Source organism: Oncorhynchus masou, chromosome 15 (assembly GCF_036934945.1).
Source record: "Oncorhynchus masou masou isolate Uvic2021 chromosome 15, UVic_Omas_1.1, whole genome shotgun sequence".
Classification (NCBI taxonomy): domain Eukaryota; kingdom Metazoa; phylum Chordata; class Actinopteri; order Salmoniformes; family Salmonidae; genus Oncorhynchus; species Oncorhynchus masou.
The window spans coordinates 42,353,661-42,376,915 of record NC_088226.1 but is presented as its reverse complement, the minus strand read 5'-3'; the positions used below and the strand labels follow the sequence as shown (position 1 = coordinate 42,376,915).

Genomic DNA, 23,255 nt, shown 5'->3' with positions numbered 1-23,255 from the left:
TTCAGAGCCTTTAGCTCTCGGAATGTTCAGAGCGCAAACTGGACGCTCTGGCCGTGGAGTAGGGTTGATCAAAGAGTTCTCGTCTCACAACGGTAGTCAAGCACCCAAGCTAACTGGCTAACTATTTCCAGACACGAATGAGAGAACACCTCACCCTGGCCATTTTACTCGCCCTAGCAGAGCTGGTTAGGCTGTTTTCAATAGTCATTGGGTAGTTAGTTAGATAGCATATAGTTAATATACTGGTAAGTTCAACAATGTATTAGTAGCCAACTAACGTTAGGTAGCTAGCTAACATACAGGTACAGTGCCTTGCGAAAGTATTCGGCCCCCTTGAAAGTATTCGGCCCCCTTGCACAATCCCTCCATCAGTGCTCAGATTGTCAGCAATAGGCTGAGAGAGGCTGGACTGAGGGCTTGTAGGCCTGTTGTAAGGCAGGTCCTCACCAGACATCACAGGCAACGACGTTGCATATGGGCACAAACAGACGAGTCGAGGTTTTGTCTCACGAAAGGTAACGGTCGGATTTGCGTTAATCATTCAACGGAATGAGCTTATGATCGATTTGTAGGTGGAGGGTCCGTCATGATCTGGGGCGGTGTGTCACAACATCATCGGACTGAGCTTGTTGTCAATGCAGGCAATCTCAACGCTGTACGTTACAGGGAAGACATCCTCCTCCCTCATGTGGTACCCTTCCTGCAGGCTCATCCTGACATGACCCTCCAGCATGACAATAACACTTGCCATGTTGCTCGTTCTGTGCGTGATTTCCTGTGCAAGACAGGAATGTCAGTGGTCTGCCATGGCCAGCGATGAGCCGGGATCTCAATCCCATTGAGCACGTCTGGGACCTGTTGGATTTGAGAGTGAGGGCTATGGCCATTCCCCCCCAGAAATGTCTGGGAACTTGCAGTTGCCTTGGTGGAAGAGTGGGGTAACATCTTCATTGCTCCAGACCACTGCAGGGGGGGAGTTGGAGCACTCATTATGAGTTTAAAATATATATACAGTGCCTTGCGAAAGTATTCGGCCCCCTTGAACTTTGCGACCTTTTGCCACATTTCAGGCTTCAAACATAAAGATATAAAATTGTATTTTTTGTGAAGAATCAACAACAAGTAGGACACAATCATGAAGTGGAACGACATTTATTGGATATTTCAAACTTTAACAAATCAAAAACTGAAAAATTGGGCGTGCAAAATTATTCAGCCCCCTTAAGTTAATACTTTGTAGCGCCACCATTTGCTGCGATTACAGCTGTAAGTCGCTTGGGGTATGTCTATCAGTTTTGCACATCGAGAGACTGAATTTTTTTCCCATTCCTCCTTGCAAAACAGCTCGAGCTCAGTGAGGTTGGATGGAGAGCATTTGTGAACAGCAGTTTTCAGTTCTTTCCACAGATTCTCAATTGGATTCAGGTCTGGACTTTGACTTGGCCATTCTAACACCTGGATATGTTTATTTTTGAACCATTCCATTGTAGATTTTGCTTTATGTTTTGGATCATTGTCTTGTTGGAAGACAAATCTCCGTCCCAGTCTCAGGTCTTTTGCAGACTCCATCAGGTTTTCTTCCAGAATGGTCCTGTATTTGGCTCCGTCCATCTTCCCATCAATTTTAACCATCTTCCCTGTCCCTGCTGAAGAAAAGCAGGCCCAAACCATGATGCTGCCACCACCATGTTTGACAGTGGGGATGGTGTGTTCAGGGTTATGAGCTGTGTTGCTTTAACACCAAACATAACGTTTTGCATTGTTGCCAAAAAGTTCAATTTTGGTTTCATCTGACCAGAGCACCTTCTTCCACATGTTTGGTGTGTCTCCCAGGTGGCTTGTGGCAAACTTTAAACGACACTTTTTATGGATATCTTTAAGAAATGGCTTTCTTCTTGCCACTCTTCCATAAAGGCCAGATTTGTGCAATATACGACTGATTGTTGTCCTATGGACAGAGTCTCCCACCTCAGCTGTAGATCTCTGCAGTTCATCCAGAGTGATCATGGGCCTCTTGGCTGCATCTCTGATCAGTCTTCTCCTTGTATGAGCTGAAAGTGTAGAGGGACGGCCAGGTCTTGGTAGATTTGCAGTGGTCTGATACTCCTTCCATTTCAATATTATCGCTTGCACAGTGCTCCTTGGGATGTTTAAAGCTTGGGAAATCTTTTTGTATCCAAATCCGGCTTTAAACTTCTTCACAACAGTATCTCGGACCTGCCTGGTGTGTTCCTTGTTTTTCATGATGCTCTCTGCGCTTTTAACGGACCTCTGAGACTATCACAGTGTAGGTGCATTTATACGGAGACTTGATTACACACAGGTGGATTGTATTTATCATCATTAGTCATTTAGGTCAACATTGGATCATTCAGAGATCCTCACTGAACTTCTGGAGAGAGTTTGCTGCACTGAAAGTAAAGGGGCTGAATAATTTTGCAGCCCAATTTTTCAGTTTTTGATTTGTTAAAAAAGTTTGAAATATCCAATAAATGTCGTTCCACTTCATGATTGTGTCCCACTTGTTGTTGATTCTTCACAAAAAAAATACATATCTTTATGTTTGAAGCCTGAAATGTGGCAAAAGGTCGCAAAGTTCAAGGGGGCCGAATACTTTTGCAAGGCACTGTACATACTGCTGTAATGATATGCTATGCGGTTCGCAAGGATAGCGTAGCTAACAAATTATCAGCTAACATAACGTGTAACGTAACTTATTTGAAAAGTCATTACTTTATTACATTGCTCAACATTTTCATAACATTAGTCTTAATTAGTTAAAGCAATGAATTTTTATCCGTTCTCGTCGAACTTTGGCTGCATAGTTTCACTGTACTAAAACTTGACATTTGTATTTACTGTAGTATTTACGGTTAACTATAGTATACATACTGTAATAAAAGAAAACTAATATATACTATAGTAATTAATGTAGTGTTTTTGCGGATTGTATTATACTGTAGAATTTACTGTAGTGTTTTTGAGGACATTAGTGTAAGATTTACTATATTGTTTTAGTTTTATTATCTTTGACATAGAAGTGGAGGCTTTCTCCTTCAGGAAACCTACGGAAGAAATACTAAAAGTGCACATTATCCAGGACCTGTAGGTAGGTATAACTGGGTTCTGAAAGGAGAGTTCAGAGCTTCTGGTATATGCAAATTAAATACTGTAGTACTTACTGAAGTGTTTTTGCAGACTATGGCATTTTTGCGGACATTACTGTAGTATTTACTACGGCTTATTTTTTAGGGATAAAACTGTTGTATTTACTATAGTATTCTACAGTATAATATAACATTCTATAGTAAGTATTACACATGATCAAGGGATACTGCAGTGTGTAGTATAGTATTCCACAGCATACTACAGTTTACTATAGAATTCTATAGTAACTATTGTAATATTCTATAGTAAACTGTAGTATTTTTTCATGTGGGTAACTAGGGGGAAATGGATGATTTTGTTAACCATTCCTTACGCTCGCAATTCCATAAAAACTTTGAAAATGTATTGATGCTGTGAGGCAGTAAATGTACCTTTGATGGCTGAGCTTTGAGGCATTTATGTTCTTCCGTGCACCAAACTGCCCTCTTTGATTTGGAGATCAAGCTGAACTCATTGGGATCGTGTCCAGTGCAGGACTCCAGCTGCTTAGAGATGCCTTTGTATTAAAATCATGGTTTCTAAGCCCAGCTGTCTTTTTTTAATTTAGATTTTTTGGCATATCTGTGCTTACTTAAACACATGCACCGGAACATTTGCATAATGTACTATATAGGGAACAGGGTGCCGTTTCTGACGCAGCCTGAGTCTGTGCCCAATATTTAGGCCCTGCAGTGGCATGGTGCTCATTCCTTAACACAGGCCAAATCAAGTCCATTATTAAACACTCCCCAAGTCCCCATTACTGTTTGCCATGCTTCATTTGCTCTGGGCACAATGGCAGCTCTTAGTGATTAACATAGTATGATTAAATCTGTGAGTCAAGTATTGCGTCCTAAATGGCAGCCTATTCCTTTTATAGTGCACTACTTTTGACCAGGACCCATAGGGAATAGGGTGCCATTTGGGACGCAACTTGTGAGTCAAAAGGGGTTAACTCATCCCACCCACCGACCACAGTCCACTTGTTGATGTAATCACCCCATAAGGGGAAGCTGATTGGAAAATCCATGGCAGTGAAAACAGCAAATGGGCTCTCATGATATCACCCCATCTATGGTTTAGATCATAATGGGTGCAATGTGATGTTTGGTATCAGAACTCCCTGGACCAGCCAGCCTAACGACGCATGGACCACAACACACACGCCCGCACACAACTGCAGTTTTATCAGACATTTTTTCCGTTTTGTCCTCTGTTATGTGAGTGATCCTGGGACTGCGTGATTCCAGGACCTCCCCAGTCTACCCCACCCTCTGATCACACACACCCATACACACACACACACAGCCCTCTGTGCCTGACGGAGTGAGTGAAAAAGCATTTGACTAATGCAGTGATGAGGAGGCCTCTAGCTCTGGATACACTCCCAAAGCTAGAGAGAAGACCACTCCTCTCCCTCCCTCCCTCCTTACCTCCTCCTCCTCTCTACCGGGAAGGGGAGGCCACAGAGAAGGGCTAAATGAAAACAACTGGAGCTGCGTGCTGGATGGATGTGGATGACTCGTCTTTTTCCGCTCCTTCTGCACAGTATTGCTTGGTAGAACTGTGGTAGAACTGGAATGGGGCCTCAGCGCTAGCAGCAAGCCCCCCAAACCCAAGCTATGCTCCAATGAGCACACTTACACCCCCCCCCTCCCACACACACACCACACACAAATAAACTCCAGATGCAGGGAGGCACGGGGGTGGAGGGAGGATACGATGCGCTTTGCATTGTGACTTGAACAGTTTTCTCTGCCTCTCTTCCTGCAGAACTGAAGTTGGTTTTCTCTGGGATGTCCTTCCTGCCACCCAGTTCTCTTATTTACTCTGTCTTCCTGTTCTTCTTCAATGACCCTCAACACAGCTCTGTCTCCTCTGGCCAACTGGCTCAGCTCTCTGCATGTGTCTTCGTCAGGCAGACTGCACATACAGTATGTCTCAGTTAACACTTTCTCCACAGACATTCATATATATATTTTTGTAAGCGTAACCTATATTTAACTAGGCAAGTCAGTTAAGAACAAATTCTTATTTACAATGACGGCCATATAATGTTAGAATGAGACGTTCAGTATGTTTTGCGAGACTACACTAAGATTAGACTCTGATACAGTGTTGTAGTACTCGAGTCCAGGATTCGGACTTGACTCGGACTCAAGTCACGATTATCATGACTCGTGACTCGACCAGTGGTGACTCAGACTTTGACTAAAATTTGATTTGATTTGTTGTCAGAAAATCTCTCTCTCTTGCATAATTCAACATATTAGCTACAACAGAAAATGTTAGATGGCTGTATTACCTATTTAGCGTTACAAATGTGCAACACTAATATCATTTCATTTTTTTTAAATGGTTGGACTGCAGCTTTTAGCACTACCAAGAGACTCGTGGCTTGAGTATAAAGGAATCGGACACTAGGGACATGGGACTCGACTCGGACTCCAGGTTTAGTGACTTGACTACATCACTGCTCTGATGTATTGGGAGGAAGGGAAGAAGGGAAAGAGGGAATGAGTACCTTCAAGTACTTCTTACTCCAGCATATTTATGCCATCCTCCCCATATATTCTGGATAAGCTGGTTCATCATAGAGGTTACATTGCATATGAGGTCTGTACAGTACGTTAGCTTTCTTAGTCCACTCACCTGGTCCCTCCTTCTCCACTGTGTCATGTCCTTCCACCACCACCACCAGGGTCTTGGTAGAAGTCTTGGCATTCATCATCATGGCTAGGATGATCTCTCCGTTGACAGACGTACACGCCTCGTCCGGTTGGATACACTGCATGGAGAGAAACACAATAGGACCACTGAGGAATCCCCGATAACTCAGCCTTGGATTTCATATATCACATGAACTTTTTATTTTTTATTTATTTTTATTTGACCTTTATGTTACTAGGCAAGTCAGTTAAGAACAAATTCTTATTTTCAATGACGGCCTAGGAACAGTGGGTTAACTGCCTGTTCAGGGGCAGAACGACAGATTTTGTACCTTGTCAGCTCGGGGATTTGAACTTGCAACCTTTCGGTTACTAGTCCAATGCTCTAACCACTAGGCTACACTGCCGCCCCAATGCATTTAATTCATTTCATATGTAAACATAACTCATTCATTTTCCCATTAAAATGTACAGTTTCTTGTATGATTTACTTATCAGCCATGAGACTGTTACATGTATTCATATGATCAAAAGCAGTTTATAAGACCAATCGATACATCAAATCTCTACACCTTTGCCCAAGACCAAGCATCCCTTTTGATCTTTGACCACACATATAATTTATGGGAAATCATACCTAGTGAAAACTTGTGTTCCTTCCCTTGATCCCTATACTGTGAGTCAGTTTGGAGCCCCAGCCTGACTCTGAATCAGTTTTAATGTAGAATACCATCAGAGACCCAGATAGAGGGTGGCTGGGGAGCACTGAGCAGAAAGAACTGCTTGGAAAAGGTTATGAAAGTGCAATGACATAGCAGAGATTGAAAGAGTGGGAGGGAGCGAGAGAGAGGCTACATTACAGCGAGGCGAAAGAAGGAAAAGTGAAGTGACACTTCAGCTAGTGGCTTGTTTTGGTTCTACAGATGGTTACTTAGGAAACCTTAAGTAGATGTATGCTTCCTGCTTCTGGTTCAGAATGGATTGAGACTGGCAGATTGTGCAGCAGGCCTAGCTTGGTGCCAAGTCTCCGCAGACTGGAGCCCAGACCTAACCTACGCTAGATGCTGCTCAAATGACCATAAAATGTATGAATCATTGCACAGACCACAGATTCAGGACATGCCAGTTGAGTCTATGTTACTTGAAGTAGGGCCCTGAAAGAGGCAGATGGTTTGGCAGTGGCACAGCCGGCTCTGGACAACACCTGGGTTCCAGGGTTCAATCCCTGGGCCGACCTCCACAACTCTTCATACTCCCCCTTTCTATTCAAAACATACAGTAAATCTATCCCAATAAATAATATTACTGATATCAAATCAAAATTCTAAGCTTCTCTCTTCTACTTTGTTTCAGAGGTCGTAGCGTGCAGGATGAACAGACACGAAAGAAAAACAACGTACCATAGCCCGTCCCTGGTTGTTGTGGGGTTTCCTGGAGCAGAGAGACATTTCACAGTGCAGAAACAGCAACGATTCGTTGAAGGATGAGTTGAAGGTGAAGCTGAACCTCTTCCTGTCGGTCTGGGAGTGGGGAATAGGGAGGTCTCTCTGAGGGTAGTACTTGACCGTGTTGTCCGTAGGGCAGATGTTCTCGATCAGGGTGTAGTAAGACGGGATGTTCGGGTTGGAGTTGGCAGAGATGAAACAGGTCTGGATCATGAACCCAAGCTCTGGGTCGACTTTGAAGGCCCGAATCTGAAGCACGGGAGAAAAGAGAAGTGAAAAAAATAGTGTCATTTTTTATAAAAACAATAAACTCATGTCATACAAATGTTTTACGTTTATAACGTGTCAGCAATGTGTGGAGGCTCAGGCTATATGATTGATATAGCCTCTAAAGGTATCCAATGATTTTATTGTTGAAACCTCTCATCGACGTCGTCAAATTGACAAACTATCTGTTTCGGCCTGCAAAGTTTTGTGAAGAGCACCATCTTGGCATACGTCCGTACACTCTCTGTCAGTCCAGGACCTGACAATTTGTTTTAACACAGAGAACAAGCAAAAGGAACACTATCAGAGTGTTATCAGGTCCAAGAATCACAAATCCTGAAGCGGATTTCAGTCCCTTCAAAACATTTTAAGAGGATCTCTCCGACGGCAGACCACAAGGCATTTCCATGAGATATTATCCCTCTGCTGCTTTTTTGTCCTTTTTTTCCACTGAAAACCTAAATGTGTTTTTCTGTTTTGTGTCGGGGCCATCACCATGACAAGGTTGTCAAAAAGCTTGCCCAGTCAAAAGCACAGACACAGACATGCATGCACAGGCACACACACACGAACACTTTCAAAATGACAGTTTTCATGCTCGACAGGGACTTAAACACAACAGCAGTTTCCTACACTCCTTAGTTTGGGCCATAGTCTCAGGGACCAGGACAGGGCATGGCAGGTCTCATCCCAGTGTGAGAGGTGTGGATGTGGGAGAGAGTGGGCTCAGTATGAATCTCTAGCTTTTCTTACACAACATCCCTGTAGGACCTCTCTAGTAATAATTGTTCAGTACTATTTGCACGGTGCATTCTGGACTTGCCAGACAGAATAAATAGAAGTGCCATATGTGCCAGGACACTGAGGGGAGGACAGAGACCATGGCTGCTGGGAAGCTAACAGCAGAAAGAGGAGATGATCCCTTTATATTCTCCCGACTCAGACCAAATATCAACGGACCCCGTGGAAGCTAAAACATTCAAAGATGAAAGTAGACCCGACAGTCCAGACACAGCGTACACACAGAACAGTCCTCACTGTTGTTTTGACAGGCCTCATATCTAAGAGAGACAGAAACACGAACACACACACACACACCTTGTGAAATCGCTCCGACAATTCAGGTTCTAACATCTGGATACTAGCCTACTAACTATCTTCATCTGAGCGAATCACAAACAGCCAACAAATACAACAGACACACTGTATTACTTCAATATATTCCAAACGGTTACAGCCAGCCTGGTACAGTGCATTTGTAGTAGTTCACTGCTCCATTTACCTCTACGAAGACCTGTTTATTTTTGGAAACGGTGTGGAAGGCCTGGGTTGAAGGATAGCGGAAGAGTTGGGTGTTGTACAGCTCCATGTTGAACATCACGTCGGTTCTGACTGGTTCCTTAGCTGCTGGAGCGAAGTGGGAAAACGATCCTGATGATCCTGATCCTCCTAGGGTGTTCTGGTTCTTTCTGTAGGTGCAGTTGAACTGGGGGAGGGGGACAGAGAAGGAGAGACGGCCAATCAAAACAGTTGAACTGGATGGAGAAGGAGAGACAAGCCAATCCAAAAAATATATAATTCGGCAGGAATTAAACAAATAGCCCAAGGCAGATAAGTCAAAGTTGAAGTTGAAGCCGAAATTGAGGATAGTAACTGCCGATCTGATGTTCAGAGGATAGGATTTTCAGAGGATTTTTTTGCAAAAAAAAGTCACACGGCAAAAGAATAACAAAAGAGTAAATTGGGTCGGCGCACGACGGCAGCCATATAGTACGGCGCCATCTATAAGATGGGAGTCAATTTATTTGTGATTAGTGGTCTGGTCTTGACTCTCAGCTCTCCCAAACCCAGGCAGGCCCTGTCATGCAAAGCTGCACTCTTAATTCCTTTTTCATTTAGCCTCAATTTAACCAGAATAAACTCCCTTGAGGTTAAAAACCAACCTCTTTTTCGAGGGAGACCTAATAATCATAATTGAGAGAGTCCTATAGCTAAATGTGTTACCAGAATGGATGTCCTGTGTTCTGGTCCTGAGAGAGAGTGAGTCATATAGAATCGAAACATATTATAGATGTCTTACCAGAATGGAGGATCTGTGATCAGGATCTGTGGTGTGCTCCAGGAAAGCAGCCCTCTCCAGCCTCTCCAGCTCCTCTGCCTCCCCAGGGAAGGTCACATCTCCGGACTCTAGATCCTCGTCATCTGGGGGACCACCACTCCCATCCTTAGGCTCAGCAGGACTTATCAAGATCTGGATGTCAACCACAGCGGAGTTGAACACATCAGTGAACACAGTTCAGATACAGCATGTGTCCCAAAAGGCACCCTAGCTATTCCCTTTATAGAACACTAACTTTGTCAGGGCTCTGGTATAAAGCAGTGCACTATATAGGGAATAGGGAGCCATAAGAGACACACCCCGGTACACTTTCCCAGTGATCGGCGCCAAACTATTTTCTAATAATTGTCTGTGTGTGAATGGTGTTGCTTCATTCAAGGGCCCAGGACACCAGTGACAGGGCTCTGATCTGAATCTAGCTGCCAAAACATTCTGCAACAGATGAGCTGGAATTAAAAACGTGGGAACGTCCAGAGATTTCAACAGTCCAGAGCTCTCTCAGGCAGACCCCTTGAAGCATATTTCTCATTTTGTCAGTTTAAAGAAACAAGGGAAGCCTGCTGAGTACTTCAGACGTTTACAGGGTCAAAGGTGAGTTAGGGGTGGAGGACACGGGCTAAATTAGGTGAATTATTATCATTGCCATTGCATTTATTCTGGCTGGTGTATAGATAAGTAATTAAAACACCTTATCGAAGAATGGGACAAACAAGGACCATACAAGGATATGGGGTTTTGATATATTGAGAAACAGATAAATTAAGATAAATTTGTGTTGACCATAGGGGTCTTTAGAACTTTGGGTGTGTGCCTGTTATTTCTAATCTGTATTTGGACACAAATGTGTTTTGTAACTTGTACTAAATTTGCTACGAAAATGATTTAATAGATCCGCGGAGAAGTGATTTATCGTTGCTTGTTAGTGAAAGCACATGTTGCATTCCATGTTAATGATAAACTCTGCTCAGAAAGGGTTTGACGGTAATACTGAACCTCATAACATTTTCATAGTGTTGTCTTAAATTTTTCCCTGGGTGCTTCTCCCATGCTTTCAACAGAGATAACTGAGTAACAGGCTAGTGTTGGGAGATACAGCACTCATAGGGCTGGTTTCCCGGACCCAGCTTTATCCTAATTCTGGACTAAAAACTATTTTAAATGGAGATATTCCATTGAACCTTCGTTTTCAGTCCAGGAGTAGGCTTATTTGGGTCCAAGTTGCTTAAATGTTCAGGCTTCACAAGACTTGGGAGTACGGTAATGCAAGACTTGGGAGTACGGTAATGCAAGACTTGGGAGTACGGTAATGCAAGACTTGGGAGTACGGTAATGCAAGACTTGGGAGTACGGTAATGCAAGACTTGGGAGTACGGTAATGCAAGACTTGGGAGTACGGTAATGCAAGACTTGGGAGTACGGTAATGCAAGACTTGGGAGTACGGTAATGCAAGACTTGGGAGTACGGTAATGCAAGACTTGGGAGTACGGTAATGCAAGACTTGGGAGTATGGTAATGCAAGACTAGAATCTGGAAAACTGGCCCTCGATTTGTTTTTGTAGATGCTGTAGCCATTGTGTGTGGTACTCACTGAGTTGATGTAGAGGACCATAGAGGTCATGGGGTACTTGGTTGTCTGACAGCCCTCCAATGGCGTCTCTAGTGTGTAGTGGGTGGAGTTAACTGTTGCTTTGCATTCTGGGTCTTGAAGAGTCAGGTTGGCATTAGCATAACCACTGGCCTGAGGAAAGAGACAAACGTAAGTCATATAAAGTCAATTAATAAAGCCTTAAAAAACTGTTTGTTTTTTAATGTCAATCAATAATCTTGAATATTTGCAATAAAATAAAAATCATGATCAACAATCATCTCAATACTGTCAGAAGAGGTTACTGAGACACAATGTGGCACTATACTTCATTGGCATTAGACGTCACGATGCCACTATACAGCACAGACTACTTCTCGGTGTGATATTAAGTTCCCGGAAGACATAAAAACCACAGGATGGTCCAACTCTAACCATAACTATCCCTAATTGCAGTGTGTGTCTTTTAATACACTGATGTGGTCTGTTGTGTTCTGCCTGCTTCACTGTAGGGCACACATGCACACACACAATAGCACAACACAGTAGCGCGCACACACACACACACACACACACACACACACACACACACACACACACACACACACACACACACACACACACACACACACACACACACTCGTTGAAAATACACACAATTCATTCAACTCCATACCAGTCACTATTACGTAAAGAGGAAGACTCAGAGATAAACCAAGTCTGTCTTCTATTGCAGACACAATTAGTCTTATTGATAAACCAGTTGGCTGTCTACTACAGTACACTATCCATCCACTCACCTCCAGACTCTCTCTGTCGATGCTGACCACCATCCTGTTCTCCTCACACTGAACACTGAGCCCCACACTGAGGGTCCCTTGCTGCTCCTCAGGCTCCCCACCCTGCTCCCCTCCCAGCCAGGAACGGTCCTCCAGGGACAGGTAGGGCAGGCCATGCTCCTTGGGTGGGGGGAGGGGGAAGGGGAAGGGCAGGCCACCGGAGCGCGAGGCAGCACCCCCCGGACCACCAGACAGAAGGGGGTTGGTGTCCCACGGGATAGACAGGTCTGGAAGGAACATGGAGTCCAGGGGATCTAATACATCTGGAAGTCACAGAACACACACATTTTAGTCACAGAGACAAACGCACAAATACGTGAGTACACTCACAGACTGGAAAGAAGGGACAGACAGACAGACAGACAGACGCCTCTGTTAAAGTGTCATCTGGTGGTTTTAGAGCCATGGAAATTACACGGAGAAGAAACTGGCCCAAGATTTGGCGATATTGTCTTCATAAGAACAGTTAAACCATGATGGTCTGTGGTAGACATTCATTATTTAACAGTTAAACACATTATAACAATGTATGCTCATAAAAAATGCCTATAAATCAAAGCATAGCTGATTTATTTACATCGTAGATATCTTCATTGAATTGACAAAACCTAGGTCTGTTTGTCATACATGATCTACCGTATTAGTTTAATTACAGTCAACTTTAGTCAGACACAGACACAAACGCACATAAACGTGCGTACACTCAGACACCTACACCATGCATGCACACACTCAGAGGGACAGAGAAAGAAGGAGGGAGAGAGCGAGAGAAAGAAAGAAAGTAGGGAGAGCGAGACAGAGCGAGAGTGAGAGAGAGCGAGAGAGAGAGAGCAAGAGCGAGCGAGCGACACAGAGAGAAATAGCAAGAAAGAGACAGAGAGAGAGAGGCCTCTGTTAAAGTGCAATTTGGTGGTTTTAGAGCCATGGAAATTGCACAGAGAAGAAACTAGCCCAAGTTTTGTTGATATTGTCTTTTTAAGAACAGTTCAACTGTGATGGTCTGTGGTAGACATTCATTATTTAACAGTTAAATACATTTCTAACAATGTATGCTCATGAAAAATGCATATAAATCAAAGCATAGCTAATTTATTTACATTGTAGATATCTTTATTTTATTGACTAAACCTAGGTCTGTTTGTCATACAGTGGTGCAAAAAAGTATTTAGTCAGCCACCAATTGTGCAAGTTCTCCCACTTAAAAAGATGAGAGAGGCCTGTAATTTTCATCATAGGTACACTTCAACTATGACAGACAAAATTAGAAAAAAAATCCAGAAAATCACATTGTAGGATTTTTAATGAATCTATTTGCAAATGATGGTGGAAAATAAGTATTTGGTCAATAACAAAAGTTTCTCAATACTTTGTTATATACCCTTTGTTGGCAATGACAGAGGTCAAACGTTTTCTGTAAGTCTTCACAAGGTTTTCACACACTGTTGCTGGTATTTTGGCCCATTCCTCCATGCAGATCTCCTCTAGAGCAGTGATGTTTTGGGGCTGTTGCTGGGCAACACGGACTTTCAACTCCCTCCAAAGATTTTCTATGGGGTTGAGATCTGGAGACTGGCTAGGCCACTCCAGGACCTTGAAATGCTTCTTACGAAGCCACTCCTTCGTTGCCCGTGCGGTGTGTTTGGGATCATTGTCATGCTGAAAGACCCAGCCACGTTTAATCTTCAATGCCCTTGCTGATGGAAGGAGGTTTTCACTCAAAATCTCATGATACATGGCCCCATTCATTCTTTCCTTTACACAGATCAGTCGTACTGGTCCCTTTGCAGAAAACAGCCCCAAAGCATGATGTTTCCACCCCCATGCTTCACAGTAGGTATAGTGTTCTTTGGACGCAACTCAGCATTCGAGTTGAGTTTTTACCAAAAGGTTATATTTTGGTTTCATCTGACCATATGACATTCTCCCAATCTTCTTCTGGATCATCCAAATGCACTCTAGCAAACTTCAGACGGGCCTGGACATGTACTGGCTTAAGCAGGGGGACACGTCTGGCACTGCAGGATTTGAGTCCCTGGCGGCGTAGTGTGTTACTGATGGTAGGCTTTGTTACATTGGTCCCAGCTCTCTGCAAATCATTTACTAGGTCCCTCCGTGTGGTTCTGGGATTTTTGCTCACCGTTCTTGTGATCATTTTGACCCCACGGGGTGAGATCTTGCGTGGAGCCCCAGATCGAGGGAGATTATCAGTGGTCTTGTATGTCTTCCATTTCCTAATAATTGCTCCCACAGTTGATTTCTTCAAACCAAGCTGCTTACCTATTGCAGATTCACACTTTCCAGACTGGTGCAGGTCTACAATTTTGTTTCTGGTGTCCTTTGACAGCTCTTTGGTCTTGGCCATAGTGGAGTTTGGAGTGTGACTGTTTGAGGTTGTGGACAGGTGTCTTTTATACTGATAACAAGTTCAAACAGATGCCATTAATACAGGTAACGAGTGGAGGACAGAGGAGCCTCTTAAAGAAGAAGTTACAGGTCTGTGAGAGCCAGAAATCTTGCTTGTTTGTAGGTGACCAAATACTTATTTTCCACCATACTTTGCAAATAAATTCATTAAAAATCCTACAATTATTTTATTCTCTCTCATTTTGTCTTTCATAGTTGAAGTGTACCTATGATGGAAATTACCGGCCTCTCATCTTTTTAAGTGGGAGAACTTGCACAATTGGTGACTGACTAAATACTTTTTTTGCCCCACTGTACATGATCTACCATATTAGTTTAATTACAGTCAAGTACTGGAACACAATTCTGAGTCTAATGTAAATGGCCTGGCGTGTCTTACCTGGCTCCCTGAGCCTCAGGTTGAAGGTGTTAGCCACAGGGGTGTGGGTGTAGGAGGTGACTGGTCCATAGCTATGCTCCTCTGCCCACTTGATCAGGGCCTGAGAGCCAGATGGGAGGTGGTGCTTGGGGGTCTTAGACACCTCCATCAGCCTCTCTGTGTTGGGGCTCAGACTGATGGTATCTGACGTCTATTGGGGGAAAAAATAGGATTTAACAGGCTTAGTAGCCTATACTGTATGGAAATATTGGTAGAGGAAATATTGGTAGAGGCAAAACTACCAGCAATTGATTTTATTCAAGGAGTTTTTAATCAGTTATCAACAAAGAAAAAACTGCTATGAATTCTTCTTCTGAGAAACAGAACATCACAACCATATCTTACACGGCAGCACACTCTTTGTCATGGTCATTTTTTACATGAACATTTTAGTCATTTAGCAAACACAGCGTTAAGTGCCTTGCTCAAGGGCACGTCGGCAGATTTTTCACCTAGTCGGCTCGGTGATTCGAACCAGTGACCTTTTGGTTACTGGCCCAATGCTATTAACTGGTAATCTACCTGCTGTCATCAGTCTTTTTTAATGTATATTTTTCATTTTCATTTTACCCCTTTTTCTCCCCAATTTTGTGGTATTCAATTGGTAGTTACAGTCTTGTCCCATCGCTGCAACTCCCCTATGGACTCGGGAGAGGCGAAGGTCGAGAGTCATCGATCCTCTGAAACACGACCCTGCCAAGCCGTACTGCTTCTTGACACAGTGCTCGGTAAACCTGGAAGCCAGCCGCACCAACGTGTCGGAGGAAACTCTGTCCAACTGACGACCAAAGTCTGCTTGCATGTGCCCGATACGCCACAAGGAGTTGCTCGAGCAAGATGAGACAAGGACGGCCGGCCAAACACTCCCCTAACCCGGACAACGTTGGGACAATTGTCCGCCACCTCATGGGTCTCTCGGTCACAGCCGGCTGTGACACAGCATGGGATTGAACCAGAGTCTGTAGTGACGCCTCAGCAAAGCAATGCAGTGCCTTAGACCACTGCGTCACTCGGGAGGCCCTTGCCGTCATCAGTCTTATACAAACCAAAGTGGGTGCTTTCTTCTTTTCTAGTTAGCAGCATTTACCAGTAATCTCTAGGTCTATGTTGGTTTCATTTCCTTTGTCTGACTGTATGAAATGGTAAAACTTCACTATAGAGCTTCAAAAGCCGGCGTGACCACAACCCACAATGAAAGTGTGAGAATATTAATTTTACTCTCATATCTTGAAAGAATCAAAGTCAAAAGAGACATTTTAGGTCTCAGCTTGGAAAGGCCCTGACCAATGTAGCAGTGGTAAAGGGTCACGCACACACACACACGCACGTGCACACGCACACGCACACACCAAAAGCCTGATCAATGGTGGGACTAAGTCTAATGTGTCAGATTTCTACCAGAATTCCTCATTAGTTCCCCAGTGTTCCATGCTGTATAATGTGAGGAGGGCTAATCCTTTCCCAAAGACATTTCCCACAGATCCACTCTGTCCAAAGTGGCATCCTATTCCCTATTTAGTGACCTACTTTTGCCCAAGGCTCATAGGTCTCTGATGAGAAGTAGTGCAGTATATAAGTAGTAGGGTGCCATTTGGGATGCAGATCCCCTCTGTCCTCTGGAGCAGGAGCAGAGCTGTGGCCAATCCTCTGACAGTAGCTAGCAATACTTTGATTTTACGAGGCTATCATATCGCATACATAGCTGACATTCTCTGTTTTGAGATATTCACTCTGACACAGTGGCTGGTTCCCAAAGACAGATATTTATACTGGGACACACATGCAAAAAGAGGCTTGCAGGCAAACACACTCACGATCACACTCACATGCACACACACACACAGCATTAAGTAAGCATTTTGTCAATGAAACCCTTGTTATGATACTGGGCAGTTTCAGTTTACTTTGGTCCTAGATTGATTAATGGGTTCTAAACTCAGAAATCAAAACCAGAAGTGAAAAACAAATCTGACCCATCATAACTGAACTCCTCCCAATGATTTATGCTGTTCTGAGTTCAGTACTGTACTCTATGTCTGGCCCTGGCCTGTAATTTCCTAGCCTGGTCCCAGATCTTTGTGCTGTCTTGCCAAATCCTATGGTCATTCATGCCAAATGTCATGTCATGCCAACAGAAATGGGACCAGGCTAGTACTTTCGCAGTACAGTAAACTATAGGTCAGCAGCACAGTACATCGCTGACATGTGTTCCCAGTTTCCAGTCCCCTACTCCCCCTAATGTTTCTCTTAGAGTAGCCCACTACTGTAGCCAACCACAGCCCTGCTCTGCTGGTCTGATTGATTCAGTGACAGCCTAAAGGGCAGCTGTACAAACAGCCAGGCTGGCAGGCAGGCAGTGGATGGGGCTGAGCGTGGGCCTGCATCCCAAAGGGAACCCTATTCCCTATTTAGTGCACTACTTTTGACCAAAAGTAGTGCACTGGTCAAAAGTAGTGCACTGCATAAGGAATAGGATGCCATTTGGGATGCAGCCTGAACTGAGCTTGCTGACTGGGAGAAGTGCAGAGTCATGGACTGGCAGAGGCACACACACACACAGTCTGCCTGCATGAGGATCACTGTTACAGAGTGTGGAACCAATCCAGAGAAGCAGGTATCTAGAGCCCATAAGACAACACACCTCCACTGAGGTCAGCAGTCAGCATAGCATAGGGACCATTGGAGAGACTCGTAGAGAAGATTGAGCGAAGGTCAGGCCAGGTTGGTTTGGGATAAATTGTGTCAATGTCACTTTGTTATAAATTAATAGGCAAAACACCTTTCATATCTACTAGGTATCTAATGGCTATGTGCTAAAGGTGTAAGAGCCAGCTCTCATTATGACTTCGGATATTAGTAAATGATCTATTTAGTTTTTTAACATACATGTCTGGACTGATGTAAGTGGGAGGTAAACATGCAATGCCAGAGCAAATATGGTCATTGGATAATGTCCTACTGTTAACCTAAAACCAAATAAATCGTCCTTAGTGTAAGCCATGTAAATTATTGTATGTTTTTCAATGACTAGAACAGATTTAGTCAATTATTGTATACACGACCACAGTGTTTGTGGGTGTCAATGTTAACAAGTATGACACAATATTTCAATTCTACAGAGAGATAGCCAGTCACTGAGGTACTACACAGTATTTGGGCAGTGATTGTGTCGTCACTGTTTTTGCAATGTAATCCACATAGGTGGGGAATTAGGGTGCTATTTAGGATAGAAACAGGGCCTGAAGCCAGCAACACTCATCATTCACATTATGATGGACGGCAAACAGGTCAGGCTGTGCGAGGCTGTGAGCACAATGAAAATACAGTTTGTGTGAACCTGGCCTATGAAAATATATCGTATCGCCTCCCCTCCTCCTCTCTTCCCCCTCTCCCCTCCTCATTCGATACGATGACAACCCTTGGAGCTGTCAGCATGATATTTCACAGTTCATCTCTGTATCCCTCCATCACTCGCTCCCTCCCCTGCAGGCAGGCTGAAACCAGGTGCCACTTCAACACTCCTCGGATTGTGACAAATGTATCGGTCAGCAGCGAAAAGTGGGGACATGCCCGTCTGTCCGCTGTGCCTGTCTAGTCATGTGTTGTGACATGGATCCTCTGCCTGTCTCCCCAAATACCATTCGTGCCATTGTGATCAGTGGAGGCTGCTGAGGGGAGGACGGCTCATAATAATGTCTGGAACGGAGCTAACGGAATGGCATCAAACACGTGGAAACCATGTGTTTGATGTACTTGAATCCATTTGACTGATTCCACTCCAGCCATTAGCACGAGTCCGTCCTCCCCACTTAAGGTGCCACCAACCTCCTCTGATTGTGATGCGTTACTCAGACAGTGAAAAAAGATCTTGGCAGTTAACATCTGAAAGTTGAACTACTCAATAGAAAAGATAACACTCAATAGCAGTCTTGCCACTTGGTTTGCTAGAAACCTGTCACTATTGCTTTGAACATTTGTTTTAGGACTGACGCCCAACTGAGCATTGTCAATTGGAGCTGATGAAGATTTTAGCACAATGGCATTACAGTGGCTGGGAAATACAAAAAACATTTCAAAAGGAGGCAAATCATTAGTAGAAAAACCTTTTGTTCATCATTGTGATGTCGTCAGATTGATTGTATTTCCAGGCCACTATGGGTGACATTTAGACGTAACAGTCAATAGCCCCTGTTCAGAATGACTGGGCACAACTAGACTTTCGGGCACCACTATGGCAGAGAACAGCTTGAGAAAGTACATAACAAATGGCATGAAGCGACCGAGTGAAGGAGGTGCACTCCATGAATAGAAGGGCTGTTTTTGTTACGTTTAGAGCGACGTTTTGAGTCACGCACCACCCAAGTCCAGTTTGCACTTTCCACTTTCTCAAGCTGTTACTGAAAATATAAGTATTTTTTTATTTAGAAACAAAATATTTCTCCGTAGCGTTCAGATTCAGCATTACGTACCACCACGTCCAGTTTGCCGATGACGCTGTGAGCCTTGATGACCCAGTTGACAGACTTCTCACACTTCAGCAGCAGCACGACGTTACGTTTCAATGGAACATCTGCCTCCAGTGGTCTCAAGTCCACAATCACATCCACCTGGAACGCACTGCTCAGGGAGGGAAATAGAGAGACAGAGAGAGAGATGGGAAAAGAAAGCCAGCCAGGAGAGAGCCATAAGTCTTGGAAGACCCAAAATACTCAGTATTTACATGCCTTCTCTCTGTCTGGCCAACTGATTAAGAAACTGGAAGTCTTCCCAGAAAAAGGAAGACATGTGCGTAGCAGACTAGACCACATAGCAGCCGTATGGTGAAATACATCATGATTGCCATATTCCCTGTATTTCTGGGCTCTTAATGCATATACAGAGTAATCACACCGCTGAGAGAGTGAGGCCATCACCCGGCAGACTGGAAATGCAGACTACAGTCCACGAGAAGTTGCGTCCCAAATGGTTGCCAACCTACACTATATACAGTGCATTCGGAAAGTATTCAGACCCCTTGACTTTTTCCTCATTTTGTTATGTTAGTCTAATTCTAAAATGGCTGAAATAAAACATTTTCCTTATCGATCTACACACAATACCCCATAATGATAAAGCGAAAACAGGTTTTAAGAATAATGTAGTATAGTATTCAGGCCCTTTGCTATGAGACTCGAAATTGAGCTCAGGTGCATCCTGTTTCCATTGATCATCCTTGAGATGATTGTACAACTTGTTTGGAGTCCACCGGTGGTAAATTCAATAGATTGGATATGATTTGGAAAGGCACACACCTGTCTATATAAGGTGCCACAGTTGACAGTGCATGTCAAAGCAAAAACCAAGCCATCAGAACAAAGGAATTGTCCGTGAAGCTCTGAGACAGGATTGTACCATGGCACAGTACTGGGGAAGCGTTCCAAAACATGTTTGCAGGATTTAAGGTCCCCAAGAATACAGTGGCCTCCATCATTCTTACATGGAAGAAGTTTGGAACCACCATGACTCTTCCTAGAGCTGGCCGCCAGGTCAAAAGCATCAATCGGGGGAGAAGGGCCTTGGTCAGGGAGGTGACCAAGAATCCGATGGTCACTCTGACAGAGCTCTAGAGTTCCTCTGTGAAGATGTGAGAACCTTCCAGAAAGATAACCATCTCTGCAGCACTCCACCAATCAGGCCTTTATGGTAGAGTGGCCAGACGGAAGCCACTCCTCAGTAAAAGGCAGATGACAGCCCGCTTGACGTTTGCCAAATCGCAACTAAAGGACTCTCAGACCATGAGAAACAAGATTGTCTGGTCTGATGAAACTAAGATTGAACTTTTTGGTCTGAATGCCAAACGTCACATCTGGAGCAAACCTGGCACCATCCCTACGGTGAAGCATGGTGGTAGCAGTATCATACTGTAGGGATGTTTGTCAGCGATAGGGACTGGGAGAGGTGCTAGGATCAAGGGAAAGATGAACGGAGCAAGGTACAGAGAGATCCTAGATGAAAACCTGCTCCAGAGCACTCAGGACCTCAGACTGGGGTGAAGGTTCACCTTCCAACAGGACAATGACCCTAAGCACAAAGCCAAGACAAGGCATGAGTGGCTTTGGGACAAGTCTCTGAATGTCCTTGTGTGGCCCAGCCAGAGCCTGTTCTAACATTTCTGGAGAGACCTGAAAATAGCTGTGCATCAACGCTTCCCGTCCAACCTGACAGAGCTTGAGAGGATCTGCAGAGAAAAATGAGAGAAACTCCCCAAATACAGGTGTGCCAAGCTTGTAGCGTCATACCCAAGAAGACTCAAGGCTGTAATTGCTGACAAAGGTGCTTCAACAAAGTACAGAGGAAGGGTCTGAATACTTACAGTGGCAAGAAAAAGAATGTGAACCATTTGGAATTACCTGGATTTCTGCATAAATTGGTCATCAAATTAGACAAACATAGTGTGTTTAAACTAATAACACACAAATGATTGTATTTATCTTGTCTATATTGAATACATCACTTAAACATTCACAGTGTAGGATGGCAAAAGTATGTGAACCCCTAGGCAGCTAACCTGGAGTACAATCAATGAGACGAGATTGGAGATGTTGGTTAGAGCTGCCTTGCCCTATAAAAAAACACTCACAAAATTTGGGTTTGCTATTCACAAGAAGCATTGCCTGATGTGAGCCATGCCTCGAACAAAAGAGATCTCAGAAGACCTAAGATTAAGAATTGTTGACTTGCATAAAGCTGGAAAGGGTTACAAAAGCATATTTAAAAGCGTTTATGTTCATCAGTCCATGGTAAGACAAAGTGTCTTACCGTGGGTCCATGGACCTCTGGTCAAAAGTAGTGCCCTTGGCAATAGGATGCCATTTGGGAGGCACCCTCAGACTTTGAGTCTGAGATGAACCTCAAAAGGTCAATATTATCCTACTCTTCCTTGATATCCAACACAGACTACCAGTGAGACTAGAGAGAAACCATCCTGAAGGGAGAAACCATCCTGACCTCTTGTAATAGGGAAATTACACTGAGATCCCTAAGGTTTATATTTAGAGTTAGTGTGATTGACATAATGTGTAGCATATTGACATAAAGGGCCAGTTTACCAGAGACAGATTAAGCCCACTGCTGGACTAAAAGCATGTTCAATAGAGAATCTCCATTGAAAGTGTTCTTTGGTCCAGAACTAGGCTTAATCTGTGTCCAGGAACCCAGCCTAAACTGGATAAATGTGCGTTTTATTTGGGTTGGATTATGTTTTTGTTCTGGTGGTGGGCAGTACTGACCTACTGGAGTTCTGGTTGTGTTATGGTTGTGTTATGGTTGTGTTGGTTTACAGTACTGACCTGCTGGAGTTGGGTGCTTGCAGCTCAATGATGTGGACCTCTTGGTCCTGATCTGGTCCAGACAGGACACAGCCTTTAGAGGGCTGGGGCTCCACGTAGCCAGCTAGGTAGTTCAGAGACAGGAACTTGTTGTCAATCTTACAGGTATCTGAGAACACTGGGTCTGGAAGACGAAAGAAGAGGGTGGTTAGATGAGATGAGACGAGACTATGACTCAATGTATAATTCGAACACTGGAGGTGATGTGATTAAACTTGATTTATCCTCACGAGCAAGAAGTTCCGGTGGAGGCAGTCAAGGTTAATACGGAAACTTAATATACTGAAGTGATACTGGCAAGTGCAGTGTGCAAGTTTTTATTTTCTTTCAGGATGAATCCTCATGAGGAAATGGGTGAGGTATTTACATTACTGTTCAGCCAACGTTTTGAGATATCCGAACACTTTGGGGTTGCTGGTAAAAGACAGGGACATACAGACAGCTTTTGCATTGAACACTATGATTCATGTTTCTGGGAAAATGAAAAGACATGTTGAACAATAGCCGTCATAAACACGTCCAATCAGTCATTCCTGTCAGGTTTCCCACCATTCTAAATTACTACCATTTATTTACTCAAATGTTATTATTCTCCATCCAAATGTCCGTGCATGCGATCCTCTTCTGAGTCTTTTACAAAACATGAAAAGTTAAGCCCAGATGCTTCCTTATTTGGCAAACAATGTCTTGGACAATATAAACTAAAGAGGTTGGAATCTTCCTCCCAAGACCCACTCGTGCCCCCCTCTTGCTTGTTTTAAGTACCTGGTAGGACACAAAGCGGAAATCTGTCCAGCCTCATGAAAAAGTACCAGAGAGAGATGGGGGGGGCTGAGGTAAACATGGCACGTTGGGCTTTCGCCAAGCCACAGTGTCTAATGACAGAGAGAGTGGCTGAATAGATGACTGCTTCAAGGCTAAGCAACCACACACTCTCTGTTTTCCTCCAAAGTGATTGATTACATGGAGAGAAC

At 43.9% G+C, this 23,255-nt stretch overlaps 1 protein-coding gene across 2 annotated transcripts in view; it reads right to left on the bottom strand.

Moving 5' to 3' along the window:
• LOC135556267 (transforming growth factor beta receptor type 3-like) overlaps positions 1 to 23,255 on the bottom strand; it is a 148,213-nt gene that overhangs the window by 28,391 nt on the left and 96,567 nt on the right. For both annotated transcript variants that reach the window (XM_064989329.1, XM_064989328.1), the window contains exons 6-14: positions 22,243 to 22,405; positions 19,384 to 19,531; positions 14,876 to 15,065; positions 12,034 to 12,335; positions 11,237 to 11,386; positions 9,609 to 9,779; positions 8,811 to 9,014; positions 7,217 to 7,510; positions 5,800 to 5,935 (exon numbers count right to left, since the gene is read on the bottom strand). In XM_064989329.1, coding sequence (XP_064845401.1) covers positions 5,800 to 5,935; positions 7,217 to 7,510; positions 8,811 to 9,014; positions 9,609 to 9,779; positions 11,237 to 11,386; positions 12,034 to 12,335; positions 14,876 to 15,065; positions 19,384 to 19,531; positions 22,243 to 22,405 — 1,758 coding nt within the window. The remainder of the gene's footprint in view (positions 1 to 5,799; positions 5,936 to 7,216; positions 7,511 to 8,810; positions 9,015 to 9,608; positions 9,780 to 11,236; positions 11,387 to 12,033; positions 12,336 to 14,875; positions 15,066 to 19,383; positions 19,532 to 22,242; positions 22,406 to 23,255) is intronic.